We start from the raw sequence: 17,877 nt of genomic DNA on the forward strand, positions 1-17,877 counted from the left end.
TGACCTCTACCCTCAGCCCCATATCGTGCGCCCCTTTTTGCAGGGATTTCTGCTGTGATCACAATGGCCTGAGTTCACCTGGTTTTTAAAGGCCTCCTTGACATTTTAGGCAGATTTTAACCTGTTGATTTTGTTATTGTGTATTAACTATGGTAGCATATGCAAGTTTTATGACTACAAAATGACACATGCCCATTATAAAGCATAAAAAACATGGAAAAGCATAAGAAAGCAAACCATTCATTGTTTTCCCCCTCTATTATTTTGTCTTTGTTTCTTGAATTTTTCCCCACTGTGGCGATTTTTCAGCAAATACAAGAAGGAAGAAAGGTCTAAAAGACCTTTCCACACCCTTCAACCATCTTTTGCAATTACCAACATATGGTCATTTTTATCTGATCTGTAGCTGCTCTCTTGCTAGAGTATTTTAAAGCAAATCTAAGGCAGCGTAAATTTTCATCCATGAATACACTATTACCCCTCAATTAACACTACTGTTCATGTTTCAGAGTATCACCTTGGTCATTTTTTGTTCCATGGAATGACAGATTCCATAGGGATGACATTAAAAACATATGTGCACTTATAAGTATAAAATTTAAACACTTTTGAAAAATATATATTTGTAATAGTACCTTTTCCCCTCTAGGTTTTTCACCGTCATTTAGTAAAGTTAGTAAATTGGTAAAACAATACAGTAAGGTTGGGGAAAATACTCTGAATAACAGTTTTTAAAAATCATATTTTAAGTTTTTAGCCCTTTTTAAAAAATGATTTCAAATTTAAGGACTAAATTTAACTTGATATGAAAAAAAATTCTTATAGTAGATGGAAACAGCTAAATAGACTGTCATGAACTAAATCCATGTAACCAGAGCATTATCCAGAACATTTTTAAAGATTTTTATAGTTACACTGAATTAACTTGTCTTTCCTGAGTCTGGTCATGTGAGGATGGAATTGTTAAGGTGGACAGGTCCCACGTAGCTGTCAGCCGCAGCTGGTCCAATGAAAGGGGAAGGAACATGGCTAGAAATTACATAACCAGCTCTCAGAGTGTCAGGATGGTTTCTCAGAGCCCAGATAGACTTTTTTCAAATTGAAATATAATTTGCATAATACAAAATTCATTGCTTTACAGTGTACAGGTCAATTCTTTTTACTACACTGTCTTGTACAATTAGCACTAGTATTTAAAAACAGATTTTGGACTTTCATTAGTGCATATTTGCAGTACATGTGATTGTGTTCATTGTAGGAAGTTGGTACAAGTACAGAACTCATTTCAATCCTGAATTCCAGAGCATTTCCATCATTCCAGATAGGAAGCCGATTGAGATTAGCAAAGATTCCCACCTGTCCTTCCTCTAGTTTCCAGTGATGACTAATTTACTTCTTGTCTCTAATTGCCTATTGTGGATATTTCATATGGGTGGAATAATGCTGTACGGATGTGGTCTTTTGAGCCTGGCTTCTTTCACTGAGCATAATGTTTTTGAGGTCCATCTATGTTGTAGCAGACGTCAATATTTCATTCCTTTTTATGGCTAGAAAATGTTCCATTGTATGGCTGTACCACCTTTTGTGTATCAATTTGTCAGTTGAGGGATATTTGGGTTGTTTCCACTTTGGCTACTGTAAGCAATACTGCCATGAATATTATCCTTGTAGTTCTGCTTAAGATTACTCTCGTAGTCCTGTTGGAGGACGCCGTGATACCTGGGGCTTCAGGCGTTGGAAGATAGTGTCTGGGATCCACAAAAGCTTCTCGTAGGGCACCACAGTCCTCCCAAGCTTAGTGTCCTTTCCTGGCCCTCTTGGAGGAGTGTCTGCCCAGGGGTTGTCCAGGCACTAAGGAAGCTCCTCTCCTGGGAGAAGTTCCCAAATCCTTAAGTGTTGCCTACTGGGAAGCAAGATATTGATAGTCCCTTTTTGGTTTAAGAATTGACTATCAAGTCCTATTTGATTGGATTAAATCATTTTGTGAAGCTTTTTCTTTATGTGGCTTCTCTTGACCCAGGAGGTAATTTTAAGCAGTTAGCACTTGTTCCTTTCAGCACCGGGGTCCAGGCACTTTGCAAATGGTGACAGAGGGCCACACCATGACCACATGTAAATTAATCCTCTCCTCCAGGCCACGTGCTGTTCTCCAGCAAGGTTGTATTTCTTCATTAGCTATATACCCAGGGCCCAGAAAGTCCCAGAGGATTTCAGAGTACATTAATTTTTATCATAACATGGAATCTTTCAGGTCTGAATGGCAGCACACAGCTGTCAGGGGCTTTCTGAACTCTATTACAGCTCCATATATCTCTAGGCAAAACAGAGGAAAAAGTCATCATTGGCAAGGGAAAGGTACAGAATGCATGAGATGTTTTATTGTTTGACTTGACCATGTGCTTAAGCACATTACCCCAACATTTTTTTCTCCATTGTCCATGTACGTTTACCTCTGCCTTGTTAGAACTGCAGATTATGTTTTAAATAAGGTCTCTTTGCATAATTGTAATGAAATCATCATCTGGTACTTGCAACTATTCTATAAATATATAAAAAAGAATGTTTCCTTCCCATGAATTTTCAGCAGAAGTTATACATCTGTGGTATTGCAGCAGTCATAAATAATGGCTTGTAATGCTTAATACTGTTTTATGTCCACAAAATGTAATTTTAATTTGAAGGAATGTTAATGTGTTTCCGGAAGGCCAGTTATTTGTTCATTGTCTTTATTTTGCCCACTTATCAAATGAATCAAGTGCTTAAATAGATGCAGTTTCCTTAGAGAAGAGGACCAGGTATTATTTCAGTAAAAGCACTGAAAGTACGGCTGGTGAGTCCCCTACACTCCAGCCCTCCACCATGGAAAAGTCTAAGAAAGAAGGACAAACTTGTTCTTCATGGGCACATTCAGGTCACTGACCGCTGACTCTCACTCTTCACTCAAGCTTTCTGGACACTCGAAGCTGCACAGTCCCTTCATTTAACTGCTCCCGCTGCAGGTAGTCTAAACTTACAAGCTCTGTGGCCTATGCATAGAGCAGAATTTCCCAAGATTCACATTGTACTCTTCAGACACGAGATGTACGTAGGTAGGTATGTGTGTTCGCTTTCCACAACTCAGAATCAGAAGAGCAGTCCCTCTTAGCAGATTTTCTTTTTATCTGTAGGACAAGGCTGAGAAATATAGATTAGTTGGTTCCTGTGCATTTGTAAAGAACTAAATACAGGTGGTCCTTACATCAGGCAAATGGTACCCAAGTGACTGCCTTGTAGATAATTAAAAAGAAAAAGTACTGACTGTATGTAGGCAATACTTTAAAACAGAAGAGAGGGAACTTAGTTGGTATATGCAAAGTTGCAGAGATTTCCCAAGTGGTATCTTATTTAATTTCCAGGGATTTAGCAATTCAGCAAACTCCAATTTTATGGCAGGCACGACCCCAGGTATGGGGGCGCCAGGTGATTCAGATACACTCTGTGCTTCAGGCTTTCCTGTCTATTGTTAGACCTCCTCCATCATGAATGTGGGAAATAGTCAGTTTCCTCTCCTCTAAATAAAGCTAGCCCGAACACTCTTCAGCTTGCAATTCCTCCCCTTCTATGTACATATAAAAGGTATTTACATTCTCCGAGTTGCCTGTAGAATTTACTAAGTTCCATTTTAGTTTCCCAAGTGTTCTTTCATATCATAACTCAGTTTCTTCAGGAAGAGACCAGGATTTATTTTTCAGATGAATAGATGATAATTTTCTACAGAAGACATGGTTGGTTTACTTTGTCTCAACCTATGGGAGCTATGTTCAAGAGAAGTTATGAGATTAGTAACTGATTTTTCTCCTTACTCTCTCTCTCCCCATTCTTACTGTGCTTACTGTTGGTTTTCCATTTTATTAAATATTCCCAGGAAGCCACAACACAGGACATAAAGCACCAAATGCAAAGGGCAGGAGAGCAATGGAAAGACCCCAAACTGTAGCACCTGTGTGTTGGCCCTGTGTTGCAGATACCATGCCAGTTGCACTGGTGTGCAATGATCACATCAGTGCACTTCCCATAGAAAGCCATCCTGGGGAGGATGTGGATGTCCATCTGCCTGTTTTACATTCTCCCCCATTTAGAATCAATGAGGTTGTGATTTCACTGTGGGACTGTGGATGATGGGATGGGAAAATATAATCAAGATAATGGACATAAGGCAAAAATTTAAGAAAATAACAAAAACAAGAGTGTTTCCATTTTCTGTTAAGTATTTGCATTGATGTTCTGGAATCCACTATAAGAAGTTGTAAATGATGCATGAAATGAAAAATTCTTGGTGGTCTCGAGTGTGTACAGCCAGCGTTGTATTCTACTCTTAGTGATTGTTTCAGATTATTTTCTCTACTCCAGCTGAAATAAAAAATAATAATTCAGTGTGGCTAGGTTATCTTGATAGCAGACTCCCCTCTAGGTTAACTATTAATCTAATACTTGATGGCATTCATTAAGTGCCTGACATCTCTAGGACCTTTAAAACTTAGAAGCACGACTGAAGGCCAGTGACCACATGTCCTTACAGTAGAGTCCTATGTGGATATTTAGCTTGCATTATGTACTTTCCTTCTTAGCATTTTCAGGATGTGCTTGCCTAGTTACTCTGATAAGGGGATGGGAAAAATATGTAGGCATTCTATAAATGTACAAGAAAATCATGTAAATGCTTCTTATTTCTGCATTATCAGTGGGTACCATATCCTTGAAGAAGAGTTCAAGGTCTAGAAAACAGTTATCTGAGAAAGAAAAGAATATATTTTAGGGTGCAGTCTTTACCAAGGGTCATGTTAAGCACTTTAAACATTTAAAAAAAAATCTTACAACTATCAAATAAAGTGGGCATTTAAGTTCCCTTTTATAAGACACACAGCTGTGGCTTAGAAAGGTTCATTAACTTGCACGCTAATGAAAGGTAGACTTCAGGCTAAAAAGTGAATTTTACCTGTTTTATAGTTTTCTTTTTCTCTGCCCTGCTGGAATTGTACCAGGTAGAAGAATTCTCTTAAGAAAATAGTACAATGTAAAAAAATACTCTTTAACTAGAGTGAATCTTTCTCATTCATCTTTTAATAATTTGGTTAGCATTTACTGGGGATGTCTCATGTAAAAGGAAATTTATTCTTTCTAAAAGATGCCCTTCATATTGATTTTAATTCAGGCTCCCCCATTTTAAGTCAGTTGAGAATTATTTCATGATTTTTGCAGAATCAGTGTGTCAATGTGTACTATTATGTAATATTTAATATCACCAGTTTTAAAAAATCATTCTCAAGAGGGTCTCTTAAAATGTGAGTTTGAGTTGCTAACATAGGTTTTCCAATGTGTCATGCTGTATAAGTATAACACATTAAGGTTTTCTATACATCAACCCCAATACCAGTGCCATGTACACTGCCTTTTGGTCAGCTGTGGCTTTGATGGTTCGCTGCATTGGAGAGCTATAACTGGGCAGGGATGCTATAGGAGACAGTTGCTGTAGTCAGCTCCGCATATGTCCATGAATTCAAACTCCAACAGCCCTAGTGGTTTAAAAAGGGGCCCACCTTTTTACCCTTTTCTGGGAGAAAAATCTGAAATAATTTCCTTATAGAACTGTCAGTCTTCATGCCCTTTCCACTGGATTTCAGAGTATTTCTAAGGAAGTTGAAGTCTTGTAACTTGCTTCCAACCAGATGGTATGATTTTTTTTTTTTTTTTGTCTTTTTTCCTTTTTATCAGTACCAGGATCGAACTCACGACTGCCTGCTTGCAAGGCAAACATTTATGCCGCTGAGCTAAATCTCCAGCCCCTTGGTATGATGTTTTAAGAAGAATTTGGAAACTATTTTTCTTTACATAAAAGTCCACTGAGCTCATTCTTTTGCTGTGTCTGAAATGGAATTCCCAAAAGCCACAGTTGTCTTAGTATTCTGAAGAATATTTATTTGGTGTGAAATTTCTGGCCTCATTTTGGGGGGTTATGGTAGCAACTTTATTAACATATATTCACTGTAACTCGGCTCCAAGATGGTGGCTGCTGCTTGCTGCCAGACTTTTTGACCAGTCTTCTTCTTCTCAACTTTGAAATTGTATGCCTGTTTCTTGGGTTCCATGAGTTGTAAATGGGTCCGTCTTGTCTCCAGTGCACAAATGAATCTGTCACTATTGATTAAACAGAACCAAATCCACTTTTCCCCACTTCCTTAATTCAGTTCTTAAGTACTATGTGATGCATAGCCTGTTAGTTGACTAAAGCATAGCCTGTTAGTTGACTATGGAGCACATGTTATAAAGATAGAGCCTCGATCAGGACACGTCCAGCTAAATACGCAGAGAAGTTTGACCGAGAGTCTCTGAAAAAACAAAGACTTCTTTCCTTTGGGATATTGCTTGTTGTCTACTGGTAGTGATAACATTAGCACAAAGAGACTCTGGCATGTCCTAGAAAGTGTGAAGCAATGCAGAATGGGATGCATCCCAGAAAGAAATGAAGGCCAAGAATTTTTTCCTTTTTTTTTCTCCTTTCTTTTCTTTTCCTTTGTAATATTGAGAATTGCACCCAGGGCCCCACATTGAGCTATATCCCAAGCCATTCTTAAATTTTTTATTTTGAGATATAGTTTCACTAAGTTTCTGTGTTGCCCAGAATAGATGCAAACTTGAAATCCTCGTGCTTTAGTCTTTCGGAGTGCTGAGATTATAGGTGTACGCTCTACACTGAGTGCCTCTTGGGAGATGTTCTACCTCAAAAGCTGATATTTAACTTACACTTAGGATGTGCTGCCATTGGGTTTTGCCAGTTAGTTACTCCTCAGCAGAGTCTGAAGCAAGACTCTCCAAATAGCTAGCATGTAAGGGTTGTTCGGGAGGTTTATTGACAACACTGAGTTCCTGGCCCTACTCAGGTTAGTACCATGGATGGTTTGTACCTTGGTGATGACGTAAAGGCCAAGGAACTGTGTAGCAGCTGGGTTTTCTGACCCATGTAACTGCCTATTGGTAATAAGTTTAATGAGCTCATGTTCTATATTTTTGTCAGTTCCACCAGGGTTTACCTTATAAAACATGAGGATAGTGTTTAAGAACTTCTGAATAAGGTATTGCAGAGTTTCCAGATGAAGCTCAAGCATGAAGAATCTTAGAGCAAAGAAGAGTGTTCTGAGCAGCCCTTGGGAGGTGGGGAGGGCTGCAGCATGTAGCATGTCTGCTAGGGGAAAGTGAGGGGCGTCAGGAGGGGAGAAGGTTTGGTGAGAGAATAGGAAGAGCTTAGGTTTGGGATTGTTGCCCTGGATTTATAGGAGTGTTTCTAGGAGGGCAAGGCCCACAAGGGATAGAAGTGAGATTGTAGAATGTAGGGAGTATCTGGGGCTGGAGCTATCCTCATGGGAGTTCTGGCCAGACTCCTGGGACTGAGATAATTGCTGTGTACAGGTATTTGACTTGACACAAAGAAAGTGGGAGTGGAACCATGGGCAGAAGAGGAAGAGCTGCAGGAGTGCAGAGACACTGATGACCCCAGGAAGTCCAGAAGCTGCTGTAGGAACTTGAGCCCAGCGCCAGGGAGCTGCTGGTCCCCGGGGCCAGGGACATCCTTTCTGGTCAGAGCAAGAGTACTGGATTTACTGATGGAGAAGCCATTGCCGTTCAGGCAGATGTGACTCCATCCCTTTTGTCTGGGGATGGAGTCAGTCTGCTTGGTGATAAGAAGTGGTTTGACACAAGGAAAAAGGCCTGAGTAGAGACAAATGCTTCAGAACTACAGACCATTATTGGGAAGAGAGAGGCTAGTACCAACCCTGACAGTGCTCCAGTGTTAGGGGGCTGTCTCTCTTTGCAGCAGTTTTGAACCCGTCTGCCTTCCTTTCTCTTCTCTTCCCCTTTTACCTTCATCCTTTTCCCTCCTGTTTTATGTTTGGAATATCTGATGAGGCTGATGAAGAGTAAGAATGAGCCACGGAGAGGGAAAGATTGAACATGCCAGAAAGTGGGCACAGGCACAAGTTGCGGCCACCCAGAGGTCAGCTGTCCAGAAGCACAGTGGTGACAGCCTAGGGTTCCCTTCCTTTCTCACCACCACCCCTTGTCTTGCTGGCATGATGCACTGCTGATGCTGCTCTCATCTGGAAGCCTGACTGTGTAGGTGAAGCTCGGCCCAGTGTCATTCCTGTAGGTTCTAAGCAGAGCCCTCATTGGTAAAATCTGAATCCCTCACACCCTAGCTACTGAGAGGTTGTTTTGTGGCCTTTAAAGAATGCTTTGACTGTAGTAGAAGGGATCATTGCTTCCAACCCCGTTCAGGTAGTCAGAGGCTCAAAGAATATCTCCTCCTGCTCAATACAGAAATGCAGATGCTTTGTCCATGGGTTCCTGTGAGGCACAGAGAGTGTCCTGCCATCCCTTGGTTAGAATCTGCATTTTTGTCCAGGGTAGGCAACCTTTTCTTTCCTCCATTAACACTAATCTTTCCTGAGTCAGAATCCATGCAAATGGGGGGAAGTAAAGAAAGAAAAATCAGTCCCTTAAAATGCCAACTAATGACATCTTAGGGGTTGAAATGATACTATTTTTGTTTCCATTCTGTCTTTATAGTTTGAACTTTTCTTTTGATATTCTGTAAATATTCATCATCCCAGTCCCTTTTGAATTGCAATGGCTTTTAGTCAAAAAAAGAGCAAAATGTGCCATTTGAATAATAAAAACCTCATTAAAGTGAGGCAAAAGGAATTCATTTCCTTTTGTACAAGCCAATTAGGTGTCTTTATAATTAAAAAAAAAGTCCAGTACTTTATAGTTTCGTATTCCATGGGCTCGTTTTTTTAATTAATCGAGGTGACACATTTTAGGTACTGTGTAAGTATTTTGCCTCTGGTGTTGTGCAATTAACATTAATGAAGGGTATTAAAATTTGGTGAGAGGAGAGGATTCCCAAGGTCCTCTGGGTTCTTTTCTCCAAGGTGAGAACTTTGGTCAGTTTCCATTTCCTTGAGAAAATACAAGACAAGAAGAAAGGTAAGGAGAGGAGGAGCTGTCATTGTGTGAAGGTGTGATGTCAAAATTCTAAATTAAATGTCCAGGCTTATCTTAAAAGCAGGTAAACACTACAGAAATCTTCTTTGAGGAGTTTTCTCTTGTGGATAAAAAAGAAGGGCCTGGAAATAAAGGAAGTAACAGTGGTTTACCTTGATAAGTGGTGCCTGTCACAAAGTCAGGAGGGGTGTACACAGTGTGTCCTAGTTAGAAGGGACTATACCGACTTACAGAGGTTAACTGACTGGCCATCTCTGAGCTGCCATAGAATGTCAGAACTTGGCCTTATCCATTCAACTTCGGTAACCTAAGAGAGAAGGTGTTCTATATAGAGTTCAAGTCAGATAAACCTTTTGTTTTATATATTTATTTTCTTTATTTGGTTGTTTCTGATACTTAACTTTTATTCTTACTAAAATTGCTTCTAAACTCTTGTTTTCCTGTCTGTAAAATGGCAATAATAATGCTTGTCACCGAGGAGTATTGTGACAGTTAAACCATGTTTATATACAAAGGTCTTGGCAAAGGTCTAACCTTGTAGTTACTGGTCAAAAGCAAACAAACAAAAAAATCCCCAATGATTTACAAAAATGAACCAAATCATTACTGGATTTTGGGGTTCAGTAGACTCTTTCAAAGATTCTTTCTTGGTGTCCTGAACAAAGAATTGGACAAGACACATAAAAAGTTTTGAATACCAAAAAAGTGATTTATAAATGTATTTCTTTCAAGTCACAGAATTGATTTAAGCTAAATGACCAAATATAAGTTAATATTAATTCCTTGTAAACACTCATAAAAAATAGAAGAGGGAAAATTTTTCCCCAACTAACTCTTTGAAGCCAGTATTTCCTGATGTCAAAACCAAACAAACATATCCAGGAAAATTATAGATCACTATCACTTACAATCAGAGACACAGAATCTTCAACATAATAATAGCAAACTAAATGCTATAATACATGAAAAGGACTATATGTTATAACCAAGGAGTTTTATAAAAGAAATTCAAAGCTAGTTTAACATTAAATAATCAATATAATAGATAATATCTGAACAATATCTCTGTAGGCAGAAAACAGTGTTCATAAAAGATTTAATATGATTCCATTATATACATACTCAAGAATATTGAAATAGAAGGAAATTTCTTCCATCGGGTAAGGGAAGCAGCAAAATGCCTACATCTAGCATTGTATTTAATACTGAAAACTTGAATGTTAAGATCAAGAAATAAGACAGGTTGTTCACTGCCATCACTTCTACTAAATATTGTATTAGAAATTCTGGCCAGGACAATTGGGCAAAATCAAAAATCAAATGAGGGGCTGGGGATTTAGCTCAGCGGCATAAGCACCTGCCTTGCAAGCAGGCAGTCGTGAGTTCGATCCCCGGTACCGATAAAAAAAAAAAGGAAAAAGACAAACAAAACAAAACAAAACAAAAACAAACAAACAAAAAAATCAAATGAAAAAATAAGAAGCAGAAAGAAAAAAAATCATCCTACATTGAAAAGAGAAAAAGTATGTCTTGACTTCTTGTTCATAACATATAGTCCTTTTCATATATTATAGCATTTAGTTTCCTAGTTTCTTGCACACAAAATAACTTGGTATGTTTAAAATCCTAGGAAATCCATGACAAAACCATTAGAACCTACAAATGAATTCATCTGGACTGCAGGATTAAAGTCATTCTGCATAAGTTTCTGCACGTTGGCAATGTACAATTCCCACTTAAGGTGAAGAAAGTAATTTGGCTTGCGGTACTATCTAAAGGAATAAAATGCTCAGGATTGGATTTAACAAAAGATTTGAAAAAATTCTACTTTCAAATCTATAAAATATTGGTGAAAGCAATTAAGAAATACCTAGAGAATATAAAGACATCCCATGTTCATGGACTTAATATTATTTAGATGTCAGTGTTTTTCAAATTGGTCTATAAATTTAATGTACTCTTTCAAAATCTCAAATGGCGCTTTTTTTTTTTTGTAGAAATTTAAAGGCTGATCCTGAACTTTATTTGTAAGTGGAAAGGACCCTAAAAGGAGGAAACCAGCTTAAAGATGAGGAACAAAATTGACAGACTTCCATCTCTCTTTAATGAAAACTCTAGTACTGTCCTAAGTGTGGACAGATAAATAATAGAATAGAATTGAGAGTGCAGAAATAAACCCTCATACGATCAGTTGACTTTTCAGCAATAGTGCCAAACTAACTCAGTGTGGGAAGAGTAATGTTTTCATTGAGTGATATTTGCACAAGTCCGTATTTTCAAGTAGGAGAAGTTACATTGATTGTATTGAGAATCACTGAAGATGAATCATGGAACTAAATGTAAGACTAAAACTATAAAACTCTTAGAAGAAAACATGGAAATTTTTCTTTGTGATTTTGGGGTAGAAAATGGTGACAAAAGTTAAAAACATAAATATTTACCAGAATTAAAAGCTTTACAAATGATCCCATCAAGAAAAAAAAAAAAAGAAAGAAAATTAAATATAAAGGCAACCTATAGAATGTGAGAGATACTTGAAAATTGTATATCTGACAAAGATTTCACATCTGTAAAAGCTTTTATATTTCAATATGAAAAGAACAGCTAGAAGTTCTGTACAGTATGCTAGTTACTTTCTTATTGCTGTGACCAGATAATCCAACATCCATAGTTTAAAGGAGGAGAGGTTTAATTTGACTCATATTTTCAGAGGGTTCAGTCCAAGGCTGACGGCTTCATGGGGGAGACATGGTGGCTGAAGGGTATGTTGGAGCAAAGCTGATTCCTCATGATGACCTGGAAGCAGGACACAGGGAGGACACCAGGGAGAGAGACATACTTGGAAGGCACACCCCCGTAACCCCATCCTAACTCTAGGTGCAGTGGCTTGGTCTACGCTGAGTATAACGCCCTCCCCCACCCCATCATCAGGTCACTTCTCTAGGATTGTCAATCCAGTAGGTGGACAATTAAGATTACTTGTCATTCAGAGGCTCAGAATACCTGTTTCTCCAAAGAAATACTGATTACCACTGAGCACATAAAAGGATGCTCACCATCTTTAGCCGTTAGGGATATGCAAATAAAACCACCAGGAAATACTGTTTCATGCTCCTGGGATTGCTAAAGTGAAAAAGACAGCAGGTATTTTGAGAGCTTGGAGAAACTTGAATTATAACACACTTCTTATGGAAATGTAAATGAGATGTCCACTTTGGAGCATAGTTTGACACTTCTTGAAAAAGCCATAGATAGAGCTACCATGATACCTGGCACTTCTGCTTCTAAGTATGTACTCATCAGAAAGAATTCGTTTACAATAATTTCTGACTGAATGTCAATAGCAGAAATATTCAGTATAACCAAAAGATAGAGACAAAGCAAACATCCATCGATTGGTGAACAGATACGTAAAATGTGACCCATTCATACAGTGTAATATTTTTGGTCATAAAAATGAGTGAAGTGCTGATAGTTCCTATTATGTGGATAAACCTTGCAAACATTACACAAGAAGACAGTAACAAAGACCACAAATTGTAGAATTCTTTATATGAGAAATGCAGTCTAGATAAGTCTGCATGACAGAAAGTATATTAATGATATTGTGGATGTGAATAGAAACTGAACAGGGAATACTAATTTTTATGAAAATGTTGTAAAATTAGAATGAGGGTGGTTTCACACATAATCACAAATTACTGTCAATGTGGTAAAACCATTGAATTATACACTTCAGGTAAGTTGTATAGTAAATGAATTGTATCTCAGTAAATTATGAAATCAATGCATGCTTCTTGTTGAATAGTAGGAAAGTGCCAAAAATCATCAAAAGGAACAAATAATTTAATGATCTCCTATGTACCCAGAGCTAACATTTTTCTGTATTGTCTTTCTTGTCAATTGTATACAAAGAAGTCTCCTTTGGAGAGAGGCTGAAACAGTTCGCAGTTACTTGTACAAAATTCAGTTTCCTGCTTTTATTCATTGAATTGGGGAACTTTGTGAGCCTTTGGCTTAATCATTGCTTATTTATCCTTTCTCCTATTGCTGGATTTTAAGCTGCTTCTGGTTGATATGTAGTTCTGTACTTTTAGTTCATTTATATGTAATTATCACTCATCTTTATGTGTATATTTTATCTGAATTTTGGATATTTCTTTAGGAAAGTTACTTAGAAGTTGTGTAATTTCCTAAGACTGACATAAGAAATTGCCACAAATTGGATGATTTAAAACAACAGAAATTTGGTCTCTGACCATCTGGGAAGCGAAAAGTCTGAAATCAAGGCGTCTATATGGTTGATTCCATCTGGAGATTCTGAGACGAGTCCCTTCCATGCCTCTGTCCTTGTTTCTGCCTCCTGGAAGCCATTCTTGGTGTTCCCTGGCTGATTCTCTGTCACTCCAATCTCTGCCCCTGCCCTGCATCTTTCTCACTGTGTATCTTATTTCTCATCTTTGCTTATGATTTAACTCTAAATCCAATGGCCACTGTCCTTTAGTTGCCTTAATCTAGGGTGATTTCATCTCATGACTGTGTATTTCATTAGATTTGCAAATACTTTTCTCAAATAAGGTTATGTGCACAGTCTGAGGTGGATCTGTCTGTTGGAAGCCACCTTTCAACCACTACAGGAACAGCCATGTCTGGGAGAGGGGGTAGTTGTGGGAATCATGTAATCCTTGTGCAGTTACACTGGGGCCTTAGTGTATGCAGGGAATTAAAAAACAGTAATACAAAACTGCCTAAAAGTTGTCCTGCTTTTTGTTCTAGTCATGCCCTGGCAATTCTAACTGACATTAATGATAAATACTCCTCCTTCTTGGTGTCAGTGATCCCTCTGTCCTGCTACCATGTTCTTCATGCTTGGGAGCAGGATTATTGAGTAAAAAATAACATGAGTCTTTCCTGTTCTCCGGATATACATTTTCAGCTTGCTGTCCAGGGTGCAGAAATACATACTCCTTCCAGCTTTAAAAATGATAATAAAAACATAATAATATAAATAATAATATATAATTAATAAATAATATATTAATATACATAACAATAAATAATATAAATAAATCTTCCAACTTTTTAAGTAGAATTTGTCATAATTTTTGCTTCTCCTAGAGTTGACCATGTTAAACCTTCCAGTATTTATTTGTAATCTACTTTTACAAAATTTTAAAATATGGATATAAGTACTTCTATTTAGAGTATTTTCTTAATGATTTGTAGAAACTCAATACGTAACAAAAACAGGAATCACTTATATTGTTGCATGTATTTGCCAATTTCTTTTTACTTTTTAGATAACAGATCATTTTAATGTTGTATCAACTTTTCTTTATATTCCTGTTTATTGAATAATAGTGTTTGCTTGCTTTTCTCAAAAAAATGTCACAATTTCATGAGAATGGAGACAGTGTCAGCCTGATTCAAGTATTAATAACCCTTTGAAAAGTTTCTGTGGAAAAAAACATTGAATTTTTTCAAATGAAAGTTTAGAAAATATTTTTTTCCCATATCATGGAGGAGATGTCACCTACAAAGCCATTGTCATTAGAGCTATGTAAGAAAAATGAGTACCATCAGTTCCCTGTGCCTCCTTTTACAGACAAAAATCAGAAGCTCAGAGGTTTTGGATGCGTTTTTGAGCCCAGGCAAAAGGGCAGATCTTTGACCTCTTACTTCGATCTCTTATAAAGGCTAATGTTGTATTTTTTCACTGTTGTTAAATATTTAGCTAAATTCCTGAAATAATTCCCCTTCCTCTTCCCCTTCCCCTTCCTCCTCCTTTCCTCCTTCTTCTTCAGTATTTATTTGTATGTTTTACTGTTTTACTTATTATAAAAATCATGTCCTTACTCTAATACATGCTAGTTGTGGTAAAAATGAAGAAAATACAGATTAATTCTTAAAAAAGATAATAATGATACTTTGGGTTCCATCATCCTCTGGGGCCTTTGAACATTTTTGTGTAACCTTCTCATCTCTTCTCTGTGCATATGTGATTCTAGAATTTATATGTTGCTTATAAAATTTTATAAAATAGAATACATTTGTTAAAATTTTAATGGCTTTATACTTATATCATAAATATATTCTACTTCATTTAATGACTTCTCTACTGTTATTTTGTTCATTTTTAATTCATTTTTATGTTTTAATTGCAAATACTGTGAATCACCTTAAATATTTAGTTGTATGATTCTGATTTGTATATCAAAATGGTTTTACTTAAGCTTTGTTTTTTTCATGAGGACCTAGGATTTCACCTCACTGTATAACCTAATGGTTAAAATTGCATTATGAAACAGATTAAATGTATATAAAAGGGGAGAATTTTATATACACTCTACTCATACATTGCCAGGCTAATTTTTATCATATAGATTTAACTTGACCTCTAAAAATAATACGTATCTATTAAGGCAGAAGTCTCTCCCCCTATTGTGTCTACTTAGCATCTACTAAGTGCTGGACCCATGTCACCTTTTTCTGTAGCATGTTTTCTCCTTACTCTTCCTATTTAAAAGGCTGTTTTGATTAAAGATGTATAAGGTGAGCGCTGGATGGATTAGGCTGCACACAGCTCATGAAAGGTTGAACCTGGGTTCCAGGGGGTGTGACGTCTCATCCCAGTCTGCCTCATACTGTCCTCGCTTCCACGTCAGTAGTCTTCTGTCCCGGGAAAGCCTCATTGGCAGCGTCACAGGTCTGCACACAGGTCTTGGGGCCTCCTCTGCAGCAGAGCAGTGTCTGGGAGACGGTGACGGAATGACTGCTCCCGGGGTCGGTCATTCTTGGTCGTGAAAGTGTCCAGCCCCATATAACGCAGGCTGTTTTCTTCTCCAGGCCTCTTCATGTGCTTGTGTGCAACGCTGCGGTGTTTGGTCTTCCCTGGAGCCTCACGAAAGATGGCCTGGAGACCACCTTCCAGGTGAACCATCTGGGCCACTTCTACCTGGTCCAGCTCCTGCAGGACATTTTGTGCCGCTCGGCCCCTGCCCGTGTCGTCCTGGTCTCTTCTGAGTCCCATAGGTGAGTTTGAACTTAACTGTTTCCAGGGACGCATCATCTACAGCTCCCCTAGGGCTCTGTGCTGGGGTGACTTCTGGTTAGGCCTACAGTACTCCCAGAAGCCCAAGTGGATGAGTGGCTGCAACCTGCCTCCTTCATTCTTCTCTCTTGTTTTGCCTGTGTGAGTGTGGGCAAATGTTGGGGAACTGTCTCTAGCAATGTGCAGTGTTTTTACAACTGTACTTCAGGCTCCTCATTGATTTAGCTTAGAGATGGAATAATAATTGATTAAATCTGAATGCCGTGACCTTTATTGATTTGTAATTCAACAACTTCAACATCTTACCAAGAAGAATGTGCAGTTATTCTAGCAGGAGAAACAATGCAATTAAAGGCTGTGCGATGAAATCCAATTGTTTTATAATGAGAAATTAGGGAATTCAATGCAGGCATTAGCTGTGTAATTGTGGAAAGGGAAGTACTGTAGTTAGAACATATTAGAAATCTGGCCATGCCTCTTTTGGTTAAAATTTCAATTAAAACATCAGATGGCACTTCTCTTCTATTACCATTAGGAGAATATTCAATTGACTAAAAAAGACTTTTGAAAATTTCGTCGTATTTTCAGCATATTTGTTTCTGGAGTTGGATAAACAACTATTTGTTTAAAAAGAAGCACTCAGGAAAGACAAAGGACTTGCCGGGCGGGTGAGGCTGGTTTTAATACTTGTTTGGGAGATTTCTTTTCCCATTTGCTTGGTGTGGGCATTGGGAGAAGCTTTTTCTCTGTAGCAGAGTAGCTGGAAATAAAATATTGTGCACAGTCCTATTTTCCCCCTTCTTCTCCCTCTTAAGTCCTGAGATGTTTTAGTGACCCAGAATGAAGCTTATTTTTTTAAATATACTTCCATAAAATGTAACCCCTTCAACTTGGAAGAGAGAGACCAGCCAAGGGTTAGCTTGAACCCTTTATCACTCCCAAACACAGGGGCTTATGGTGTAAGTGACACGCTACAGAGAGATTTACTTTTACCATTTTAAATTTATGATGGCTGAAATGAAAGGGAAATGCCAGTAATAATCCTCCCCCGTGTGAAAAGACATGAATCATCTAGTAATTAGGTGGTAACAAAATCTGGACAGCCTTATCTTTGCAAATCACACCAGGTTTGTGAAAGAAAGTAGAGTGGCCTGTTAAGGAGCTAGGGAGGCTACCATGGGGGCAGCAGGAGAGAGAGCTCTAGAAATAAATCTGCCAGCCCCAATCGTTTGCCAGATGTGGAGGGCACCACGGGATATGTTTAAATGAGCTGGTATTTAATGGGGGATTATGTCGAATTGTCAGCTGCTGGCTTCCCCTTGTAACTCTGTACCTCCAGTGCTATTCCATGTGACGTCTTTGTTCTCTCCTTAACTGCCATGTAATTCATGCCTACCTTGGAGATTGGAATCTTAATTTCATTTAAAAGATGCATTTGGAAGCTAGTGCCTCGGCCTGAATTAGATCTGTTTCAGTTTCTAGACAATGCCTTCCTGAAGTATGTGGTCAGGCCCACTTCTGTCTGAGGGCTGGCTCTGGTTTTCCGTTTCCCAGTTATCCTTCACACATTATTAAGGGGTGTTTCTACAAAATGCTAATTCCCACAAGCTTGCTTGTTTATTATACTTGCTGTATGCCTTGGCCCCCAGAGTGAGCTGTATACCGGGGCAGCTTGTGACTCAAGGACCCAGAGTCCTAAACCAAGTTGTAAAATACAAGTGTTGATATCTAATTACCTCCATAAACCTTGGTGGAATCTCTTCGTTGGAGTCAAGACCCCCTGTTAG

The 17,877-nt window shown here is 38.3% G+C and overlaps 1 protein-coding gene across 5 annotated transcripts in view; it reads left to right on the forward strand.

Moving 5' to 3' along the window:
• Wwox (WW domain containing oxidoreductase) overlaps positions 1 to 17,877 on the forward strand; it is an 895,605-nt gene that overhangs the window by 242,514 nt on the left and 635,214 nt on the right. For all 5 annotated transcript variants that reach the window (XM_063246722.1, XM_063246724.1, XM_063246725.1 and 2 more), the window contains exon 7: positions 15,886 to 16,071. In XM_063246722.1, the coding sequence (XP_063102792.1) occupies positions 15,886 to 16,071 (186 nt within the window). The remainder of the gene's footprint in view (positions 1 to 15,885; positions 16,072 to 17,877) is intronic.

This window comes from Cavia porcellus, unplaced genomic scaffold (genome assembly GCF_034190915.1).
Source record: "Cavia porcellus strain 051 isolate PalLab524CR breed Dunkin Hartley unplaced genomic scaffold, mCavPor4.1 scaffold_4, whole genome shotgun sequence".
In the NCBI taxonomy this organism is placed as follows: domain Eukaryota; kingdom Metazoa; phylum Chordata; class Mammalia; order Rodentia; family Caviidae; genus Cavia; species Cavia porcellus.